The 11,040-nt window shown below is 46.0% G+C and overlaps 1 protein-coding gene across 4 annotated transcripts in view; it reads right to left on the reverse strand.

The window, feature by feature from the left end:
• Nucleotides 1–4,774, reverse strand: part of PITRM1 (pitrilysin metallopeptidase 1) — a 36,206-nt gene extending 31,432 nt beyond the window's left edge. Inside the window, exons 1-2 of one of the 4 annotated variants that reach the window (XM_028825926.2) lie at nt 4,680–4,774; nt 2,007–2,109 (exon numbers count right to left, since the gene is read on the reverse strand). Coding sequence is in view for 1 of the 4 variants with exons in the window: in XM_001102165.5 (XP_001102165.3) it covers nt 2,007–2,109; nt 4,680–4,735 (159 nt within the window). In the remaining 3 variants the exon portion in view is untranslated. Of the gene's footprint in view, nt 1–2,006; nt 2,110–3,663 lie in introns of all 4 variants that reach the window. The other 3 variants (XM_028825919.2, XM_001102165.5, XM_077945653.1) reach the window with 3 other exon arrangements.
• Between the last annotated feature and the right edge of the window lie 6,266 nt (nt 4,775–11,040).

An 11,040-nucleotide genomic window follows, 5' to 3' on the forward strand; every position in this document is an offset into this window, starting at 1 on the left:
CAATCACATACCACGTCCCTGTGATCACCACACCACTTGCCACCCCCTCCGATCAGGTGCCATGAGTCACCTGACCAAGCGCACACAGCAAGTCGCTGGCAGAGGTGAGACCTCGGGTCTCCTCAGCCCAATCTAGGGAGCCTGCCATCCAACAGTCGTGCATGAGCGGCCCACTATGACCTGCATCACCTACCGCTGTTAAATCACTTGTTTCCAAGCTTACTGTACTTTGTAACAGACGATCAATGCATTTAAAATCAGCAGATACAGTGAGATGTCTGCTTTCTAACAATATATAGCTTTAATAATAATAGCGCTCATGGTAGCTATTTCTCAAACAAGAAACATGACTTATCGTAAGTTTCTATGGCTGGACACAGTGGCTCACACCTTTAATCCCAGCACTTTGGAAGGCCAAGGTGATATGGTTTGGCTGCGTCCCCACCCAAATCTCATCGTGAATTGTAGTTCCCATAATCCCCACATGTTGTGGGAGGGACCTGGTAGGAGGTGATTGAATCATGAGAGCGGTTCCCCCCATGTTATTCTCGTGACAGTGAGTACGCTCTCACGAGATCTGACGGTTTTATAAGGGGCTTCCCCCTTCACTTGTCATTCTCTTCCCTGCCACCCTGTGAAGAGGTGCCTTCCACCATGATTTTAAGTTTCCTGAGGCCTCCCCAGCCATGCAGAACCGGGAGTCAATTAAACCGCTTTACTTTTTAGCTCATTCTTTATAAATTACCCCATCTTGGGTATTTCTTCATAGCAGTGTGAGATTAGACTAATACACAAGACAAGAGGATTGCTTGAACCCAGGAGTTTGAGACCAGCCTAGACAACAAAGCAAGTTTCCATCTACACACACACGCACACACACACACAATGAGCCAGGTGTGGGGGCACCTTGTCCCAGTTATTTGGGGGACTGAGGTGAGAGAATCGATTCAGTTCAAGGCTGCAGTGAGCCAAGATCACGCCACCACACTCCAGCCTGGGCGACAGGGTGAGTCCCAGTCTCAAAAATAAGTACATTTCTATAAAATTTGAAAAATAAAGGAGAAGAATCTACCACTCTGGGTGAGGCCCTTATTAATAGTCACCAGTACTATAAACCCAGGTGTCTTTGCCCGGCCTTTGCAGGATTTCACAAATGCACTGAGTCTGTTGTCAGGACTCCCATGCCTGGACCTTGACTGGAACCCCCTAGTCACTTCTCTGACTCCCTTGCTGGAGCCCTGCCCAGAGGCAGCTGCTTTCTCATACCACCCTCTCCAGGAGCTCTTCCCTCTCCCCCCAGCAGCAGCAGCTCCTGCCCTTGTCCTTGGCCCTCCCCATGGCGTCCACCATGTGCCTCCAGTCACAGCCGCATCAGTCTTTCTAGACGGTAAGCTGTTTGTCTTTTACATTTGCTACAACATCAAGCATAGCACAGAGCCAACAGCTGGCCAAATATGTGAAGTGTTGTCATTTTTAGTTACTATGCTAAAAAAAAAAAAAATGGAAAAGGTTTACGCAAATAACAAAACAAAAAACAAATGAATCCATTTTAATATAAACCCAAGTAAGTATAAGTCCACAATTTCTTCTTTATAATTTTGAAACCCAAAAGGCTGAGAAAACTGAAAGATTCTGCAGAAGTTTAGAGCAAACTATTTGATGGCAAAACCTGACTGAACAGATCACGCACTGAGTCTTCGTGCTCACACTCAGCGAATCACCAGGTTTGGCTGCGGAAACCCTAGTGTGTCTGATGACAGAGACCCAGCTGGAAGTGTTACTCTCAAATCTGACAAGAATCAGGCTTCGCAGGATTCCAGGAAGGGACCGGGGGTCATTTCTCTCACAAGCTCTGTTCAGCCGAGTAGCCATCATGCAACAGGAGCTGGGCCAGGGCCTTGGGACACAAGGACAAGGCTAGTCTCCCCGCTGAAGGGCCCGTACCTATGCCAGAAGCCACACCTGCAATGTATGTGGATTTATAAGGAGGTGCCGAGGACCCATACCTGGTTTATGGTGAATCCGTGGATCTTGTCTCCTAGTTGATATTGTAGAGCCCTCTCACAAGCCCGGTTACTGTTCCATCGCCACGCTCTGTGGTGTGCATGTCTAGATTAAAAGTCATCTAAGTTAGATGAGCTGCAGGAAAATTATCTGGCTAACATTATTCAGCCACATAGTGAAAATACTCTCATGTGATAAAGATTATTAATTAGAAAAAAATTAAATACTGCATCTTCCAAAATCTTGCACATTCCAGAAAACTAATTTCTGGTAAGGTCCTTCCCATTTTAATGACCTTTTATCTTAACTAAAGCTTCAGTGTTGGAAACCTTTTCTTTATACATGTTCAAAAATAACGATAATACAATTATGGTTTAAATTCCCCTTAAGAAACTCTTAAACAAAAGGGTTTCTTTTCCTCACAGAATCCTCACAAGCCTTCACAATATAGCAAGAAATTCACACTACAGTTAAATCCCATTACATGCCTACCGAATTGGTGAAAACTTAAAAAGCCTAATACTACAAGGAACTCTCACACACTGCTACTCATACTGCTCTCATACTGCTACATACACTGCTACCTGTCCCACAGGGAGTACAAAGTGGAACAACTTTGGAAAAACACTTGGCATTCTTTAGAAAGCTGAAGAGGCAGGGCATGGTGGCTAACACCTGTAATCCCAGCACTTTGGGAAGCCGAAGAGTTCGAGACCAGCCTGGCCAATATGGTGAAACCCAGTCTCTACTAAAAATACAAAAATTAGCCAGGCGTGGTGGCGGGTGCCTGTAGTCCCAGATACTTGGGAGGCTGAGGCAGGAGAATCGTTGAACCCGGGAAGCGGAGGTTGCAGTGGACCGAGATCACGCCACTACACTCCAGCCTGGGCGTCAAAAAAAGAAAAGAAAAGCTGAATACTAGAAATCCATTCACCTCTTGGTCTATATCCTCCACACCTTACACTGCTGCCCCAGCACTCACAGACAAGATGGTCAGCACGAACTCTGACAGTCCCAAACTCAACTCACCTGGAGGTGTAACGACAGCGAATGGATAAACTGCAGACTAATCATTCAATTAAAAAAAAAACTAACCAATAAAAGTGCCTACAACTGCATGTAACAAAGATACAGGTCACATAATGTTAAACAAAAGATACACACGATACAGTATTATCCTAAACAGGTATTATTCAAACAGGTAAAAAGATATTGTCAGAATGCATAGAGATGGTAAAATATTTTTAAAAAGCAAGGACATTTCTGTATGACAGTGCTAATCTGAGAGGGTAATGAGCAGTTAGGGGAAATCTTTGGCTTGGTCATGGGGACACTGTTTTTTTGTTTTTTATGAGACAAGAGTCTCGCTCTGTTGCCCAGGCTAGAGTGCAGTGGTGCACTCTCGGCTCACTGCAACCTCCACCTCCTGGGTTCAAGCAATTCTCCTGCCTCAGCCTCCTGAGTGGCTGGGACAACAAGTGCTCACCACCACGCCCAGCTAATTTTTGTATTTTTAGTAGGGACACGGTTTCACCATGTTGGCCAGGCCGGTCTTAAACTCCTGACCTCAAGTGGTCCGCCCGCCTTGGCCTCTCAACATGCTGCGGTTACTGGTGTGAGCCACCGCGCCCAACCTACTCATTTTCTAATTATTCTCACCTGGATGAAATGGGTTACACCTGTAAGCCCAGCAATGTGAGAGGCTGAGGAGGGGGATCACTTGAGCCCAGGAGTTCAAAACCAGCCTGGGCAACAGAGCAAGATCCTGTCTCTTAAGAAAAAAAAACACAAAAAAACAACTATTATTCTCTCAAATTGTATTATATGTCTTATGGGATTTTCTACATTAACGTATCCCACCGAAATATTTTAAAGATATGTACAGGGAAAAAAAAACACCTATTCAGTCACTGGCAATATTAGGAAGATATGCTATAGTCAACATTTGCTTACTGATTTAGCAAATTTCAGAATTATGGGACAGAGAAGCATTTTAAGAAGTTACTTATCAGCAAGGACATGATAGGAAACCCCTGAGCGGTAAGGCCAGGGTCTCCCCCGAACTTTCCAGTAACCTGCTGCCAAACTCACGCCACGGACGCCCCGTGTCTCCCCCCGGCCTGGGCCGGCAGCGCTGAACTGTTACATTAAATACGGGCATGTGGATTACCACGAACACTAAACCGCTTCGTCATTTTTTTTCCCCATAAACTGAGTCATTAAAAAACCAAAACAGTTAAATTCCGGGAGGCTTCAGTTCTCTGAACACAGCCGGACTTTAAGAGTGGGCTGTGGGCGCCTCGGGTCTCTTAAGGACTCGGCCTCCAACAAAAAATGAACTAGGAGCAAAGATATCAGCGAGAACCACAACTGCCGGCCCCATTTACTACCCCCATTAAAGCCCACGCCAATGGAGGGCCCTGCCCGGAGCGCCACGGGCGGACCCGGCCCCCAGCCCGGAGCATCGCCCCGGAAGCGGGCAGGAGCTCCGGGGTCCTTGGGCCTCGGATGCGGGAACCCCAGGAAGGGCTCGGCGCGCAGGACGCCCACAGTGAGGGGAGCTGCCAGCCCTGGGTTCAAAGACGCAGACCCCTACGTCTCCGGCCCGCCCTGGACCTTCCTCTCCCGGGAGCCAGCACGCCGAGCACTTCTAGCCGCCGACCGCAGCGTCTCACCCGCCGCTCAGCCGCCTCAGCGCACTCAGCACCTTCCGCCCGCCGCAGCGCCACATGGCGTATGACCAGCGCGGGGCTGGCGAGGGACCCCACTTAACCCGACGTAGGGCGTGGGGCGGGGCTTGCTGTGACGGCCACCACTCCTATTGGTCACCGCGAAAGGCAACGTCCTCTGCGATAGGCTGTAGATGAAAAGGGCGGGCCTCCACTGCTCTGGGACGGGCGGAAGGGCGGTGCAGAGGGCGATGGGCGGGAGGGGCGGGGCCGACATGCGGAAGGAGGTGGGCAAGGCGAGGGGCGTGGTCACGGGTAAAAGGGGCGCGGCCGGCTTGCCGAAAGGGGCGGGGTGTGGCCATCAGCAGGATGTGGACAGTTGATAGGAGGGGGAAGTGGGCAAGGGAGAAGTGGGGCGTGGCGAGAGGCGTGTCTATGCAGATAGAGTGGAGCCTGGTGAAGGGCGGGGCTGCGCAGGTGAAAAGAGGGGCTCCTGGGAGGGCGTGCTATGTTGGGCGAGGCTGGGCAAGTGAGGGGAGGAGCTTAGTGAGGGGTGGCTCTTTGCAGGTGAGGAGTGGAGCCTAGTGGGAGAGGGGCTTGCAGGAGAGCAGGGCCTTGGGGGCGGGGCTTGCGTGCGAGAGGTGGGGCCTTGTGGGGGCAGGGCTCGCAGAAGAGGGTGGGGCTTGGTGATGGACCGAGCTGTTCAGGTGAGGCTAGTGGCCTGCTCAGAGGCTGCAGGAAGCTGGGCCAGGTGAACCTTGGTAGTCCTCTCTGGCCTTAGTCCTGTTTGTAGGGCTGAGCTGAGCTCCAAAGGCGTCCTGCTGCCCCTCCAGGCCTGAACCTTGGGGGCTGGGGGGCTTCTTGGATGAGGTCTCAAGGCCTCATGGCCGGTCCCACGGCCAGGGCCCCACGGTGTCACACGTATCACGGATGGCCCCCAGTAAAGCACAGCTCCGAGTTCCTGCATGGGAGCCAGTGGCCCCCGCTGCTGCCTCCGCGTTCCTCTGCGTGTCGTGTCTAGGAAGATGCACCTGAGCCCCCTGCCATGGCCCAAGTGCCCAAGGGCCCTTCTGGGAACCCCCAGAGAGGCTGAAGGAGACCTGCGTATGAGTGGGTGGCCCTGCACTGTGGGCCAGAAGGGGCCCTGGGATTAGCCATGCTTGGAGAGGGTGGGGTAGGCCTTGGAGGAAGTCCGCACCAAGTCTGACCTTCTCGGTTTCTCAGAGCCTCTCTTCCTTCCTCCCTTCACCTCCTCCGTCTTTTTTCCCTTGTATCACAAATACAGACTTAAATCTCCCTCTGTCTCCTAATGGGCTCTGAAAAAAAAGAAAATAAAAATAAATGGTAAGTAGATGGCTGCAGTCGGCTGGAACAAGCTAAAGCTTTGGAAGCAATGTGGAAGGTAATACTGTGAGAAAAAGTCACAACGTGTCTACCCCAAACTCTCCATAGGGCAGTCAGTTCTGGGCTGCAGGTAAACACATACCTCCTTATTGAAGAGCGCAAAGGAACCAGAACAAAGGCAATAATAGGAGTGACAGACACAAACACATTCTGCCCCATCACCTGTCTTCTAGGGAGAATTTGGGTGTGCGCACACAAAATATCCGAGTCAGGTCTCAATCAATTCAGAAAGTTAATTTTGCCAAGGTTAAGGGCATGCCCATGACCCAGGAGGTCCCGATGACGTGAGGCCAATATGGTCGTGGCACAATTTTTTTTTTGGAGGAGGGGACGGCATCTCACTCTGTCGCCCTGGCTGGATTGCAGTGGTGCAATCTTGGCTCAGTGCAACCTTGCAACCTCAGCCTCCTAGGTTCAAGCGAGTCTCCCGCTTCAGCCTCCCGAGTAACTGGGATTACAGGCGCCCGCCACTACGTCCAGCTAATCTTTTTTTTTTTTATTTTTATTTTATTTTTAGTAGAGATGGGGTTTCACCATGTTGGTCAGGCTGGTCTTGAACTCCTGACCTCATGATTCGCCCACCTCCGCCTCCCAAAGTGTTGGGATTACAGGCGTATACCACCGCGCCCCGCCACAACTTGCTTTTACACATTTTAGGGAGATATGAGACATCCACCAATATATGTAAAATGTGGATTGGTTGGGTCCAAAATGGCAGGGCAACTCCAAGTGGGGCTTCCAGGTCGTAGGTAGATAAGAAGCAAATGATTAGACTTTCACTGAACACACAATTTATGTTTGAGAGGAGGGTAGAGGAACAGTCACTGATGCCTTAGTCTGGCTCAGTGAAACAGTAGGGCAGAGGAAGTGATCGGATATGCATTTGTCTCACTCGTGAGCCCCAGGGGGATGGCTTTGAGATCTGCCTGTCCTTGGTCCACAAGGAATTTCCTTGTGGACAAATTGTGAGAAAGGTATGTAGCTTTTTAAAATCCTTATAGCTGTCTTACTTAGGAATAAAATGGGAGGCAGGTTTGACAGTTCCCAGCTTGACTTTTCCCTTTGGCTCACCGATTTGGGTTCCCAAGATATTATTTTAGTTTCACGGGTCATACCTATTAATAAGTCATCATTACATCTCTGATCCTGGGGGAGATAGTTTGGTATCATTAACCCTATTGTGAGTGGCCAGGAAAATGAAATACTGGCAGGTTATGGTGTTTTTATTTCTTTGAAAATAGATGCTGTATAAGTCTAGTAATTACCACTTCAGAGTGTGTTCCCATAGCATCCAAATGTCACTGATGGATAACCTAGATAAACAAACGCCCAAACATTCACAAATAATTATTTTGAGTAGCATTCAACCTAATTTTAACACCTACAGGTAGTCTCAGTTTATATTAACACAAATAACTCCAACACAGAAATTAAATGTCTGAAATTGTCTATGCAATTTGCTATGTTACAAAAATATATCCTATGTTATAGTGAAATTCATTGTTTTCGTGAAATTAGAAAGCGATTTAAAAAAAAATCAGAATAGATTGTGACTGAAACTTAGAAGGGCAATCAAGTGAATATTGAGTGTTAAAGGTTTAATTGTGTCTACCCAAACAGATATGTTGGGGTCCTAACTCCCAATGCCGCAGAGTGTGACTTTATTTGGAGATGGTCTTTACAGATATAATTAAGCTAAAATGACATCATTGGGTGGGCCTCACTCCAGGATGGCTCATGTCCTTATAAAAAGGGAAAATTTGGATGCAAGACAGACATACACACACAGGGAAAATGCCATGTGAAGATAAAGGCAAATATTGGGGGTGAAACCCTTTATAAGCTGAGGAATGCTAAGGGTCACCCGCCAATAACCATAATCTCAGGATGAGGCATGGAACAGACTCCGCCTTCAAGCTCAGAAGAAAGCAACCTTGCGATATCTTGATCCTGGACTTCCAGCTTCCACAACGGCTACATCATACATTTTTTTTTTTCTAATCTACCCAGTTTGCAGGACTTTGTTACCATGGCCTCAGCAAACAAATACAGAGATGTCAAAGTACTTTTACCTCAGAAAGAAAAATATGCAGTGGTTTAACCAAATATGGTGTTTTCCAAGATTGCATGTCATGAACATAATACATGCTTTTGGAAAACCTTTATTTCTGAATTCATCATAAATTAAAAGTGATGATTGTTGGAAATTAAAAATAAGGGATTAACTCAGTGCCTCTAAATGTACAATTATAGAAATGTATGGAATGTCAGCACACTGACTGTTAATGACAAAGTGTAAGGAGAAAGAGCCTCCTACTTTCTGAAAAACCCAGGCACCAATCCTAGTACCATTCATTCATGCATTCCTTCATTCTTGTTCACTCAACAAATGATCATAGTGTTACCTATTTGCTAGCCACTTAACTTTGCTACTTATGAGTTTGAATAAAACATTTCATCTTTCTGTTGAACTTACAAAGATAGACTCACCTTTCAAAAAAGACAAGGCTAGGCTGGGTGCAGTGGCTCACGCCTGTAATCCCAGCACTTAGGGAGGCCAAGGCGGGCAGATCACAAGGTCAGGAGATCGAGACCATCCTGGATAACAAGGTGAAACTCCGTCTCTATTAAAAATACAAAAAATAGGCCGGGCGCGGTGGCTCACGCCTGTAATCCCAGCACTTTGGGAGGCCGAGGCGGGCGGATCACAAGGTCAGGAGATCGAGACCACGGTGAAACCCCGTCTCTACTAAAAATACAAAAAATTAGCCGGGCGCGGTTGTGGGCGCCTGTAGTCCCAGCTACTCGGGAGGCTGAGGCAGGAGAATGGCGTGAACCCGGGAGGCGGAGCTTGCAGTGAGCCGAGATCGCGCCACTGCACTCCAGCCTGGGCGACAGAGCGAGACTCCGTCTCAAAAAAAAAAAAATAAATAAAAATAAAAATAAAAATACAAAAAATTAGCTGGGTGTGGTGGTGGGCGCCTGCAATCCCAGCTATTAGGGAGGCTGAGGCAGGAGAATGGCATGAACCCAGGAGGCGGAGCTTGCAGTGAGCCAAGATCGCCACTGTAGTCCAGCCAGGGCGACAGAGCAAGACTCTGTCTCAAAGAAAAAAAAAAAAAAAAAAAAAAAGATGAGGCTAGATTTTCTTCAAGTTTACTTTCAACCCTAAAATTCCATAATTTTGTTGTCTCCGGTCTTACTTGTGACAGTGACCACAGCATTGACTTCAACTTTCAATGTGTTTTCTGTGTAAAATGACCCATTGAGAAATTCAAATTAGGCTGATCATGATTTAATCTTTCCTTCTAGGTATCTTCCCTGATTTCCACCTTTGAGGGAGATCAGCTCTTTCCCTAAGTTTAGTTTAACTTTGCATGTTTTAAGTTGTTATAGAAAGCCTAGAGTGTTAAATTTCTCTTGGCTCAGACCATTAATAATTTTTTAAAACTTTACAAATGTATATACGCATGTGAGGAAAAAAGCCAGGGTTACTTATAACTAAAGAAAAGTCACAGTGATGATGGTATATTTATTATTAATATCTATTGGATAAAACTGTTCCATAAAACAAAGACAAGTAAGGTTTGTGAAGTGATGGTAATTATGTATTTTCATCCTCTGGGCATGGTGTAGCACTATATTTTTCTTGCCTTTTTTTTTTTTTTTTTTTTTAAAGCACTTCAGCATTATCTCTATAAATTTTAAATGCACGCACTTTTTTTTTTTTTTTAAACCAGAAATTTCACTTCATGAAATTTCTCCCACAGTTATATTCTCACAAGGGCCCAATGGTATAAAAATAAAAATGTTCCCTGCAGCATTTTTTTTTTTACTACAAACAAATATAGAACATAAAAACCTATCAAGAAGAGTTTTCTTAAATAAAATATAACATATTTATATAATTAAATGCTTTGCAGATACTAAAATAGTCATATGTATCATTTTTCGTATATCATACACATACTACAAATTGGTAAGCAAAAGAGGCAGCAGCAACTCCATTCTATATGCAAGCTGCACCTCTCACTTAAGTGGGAAAAAATCAACTCCCTTGTGAATGGGAAGAATCCACAGGAGTTTCTTAATTGTGAATCTAGCAAAAACACTTTAATGAAGGACATTTACAAAAATCTAAATAAATGGCAAAATATACTCTGTTCATAAATGAGAAACTTAATATGATAAAGTGGTCAGTCCTCACTAAAAATGCAATATGATTCCAGTAAAGAGCCCAGAAGAGCAGAAGCATGAAGTGAGTCTAAAATACATATAAAGGAGAAAAGCTTCAGGAACAGGCAAGTCAATTTTGAAGAAGATCCAGGTAGAAGACTTCTTCTCCCAGCTATTAAGGCAAGCCTTCTTACTAAGGACCTGTTTTTAAAGACTTAGAAAGTCTTACAAAACTATCTTATATAGAACAGTGTGGTGTTGGCACCAAGAGAGGCAAAGAGGTCAAAAGGTAGAGTAGGAAAAGCCAGTGGCAGACACGCTCGCACGTAGAGGAGACACTCGTATGGAGAGGTGTGAGGTATGACTGAGGCAGATGACTGGAGAACAGATTCAATCAATGCTGTAACGCATATGGGAGGAAATAAAACTGCTGTTTCAATTCACCCCACCTACTTTAAGGCCATAGTGACACTATCTTTTATTTCTTCTAAGGGTTTGCAAGTTTTACTTTTCTTACCCATGATTTTAATATACATGATGTGAACTTTATTTCTGCTTTCTGTAATAGAAAAAGTCACGAAGTTTAAAATGACCTCAGAACAGGCCAAGCGCGATGGCTCATGCCTATAATCCCAGCACTTTGAGAGACCGAAAAGGGCGGATCACCTGAGATCAGGAAGTCAACCATCCTGGTCTACATGGCGAAATCCCGTCTCTACTAAAAAAAAACAATACAAAAATTAGCAGGGCGTGGTGGTGGTCACCTGTATTCCCAGCTACTCAAGAG

The sequence above is a fragment of the Macaca mulatta genome, chromosome 9 (genome assembly GCF_049350105.2).
Source record: "Macaca mulatta isolate MMU2019108-1 chromosome 9, T2T-MMU8v2.0, whole genome shotgun sequence".
Lineage (NCBI taxonomy): Eukaryota > Metazoa > Chordata > Mammalia > Primates > Cercopithecidae > Macaca > Macaca mulatta.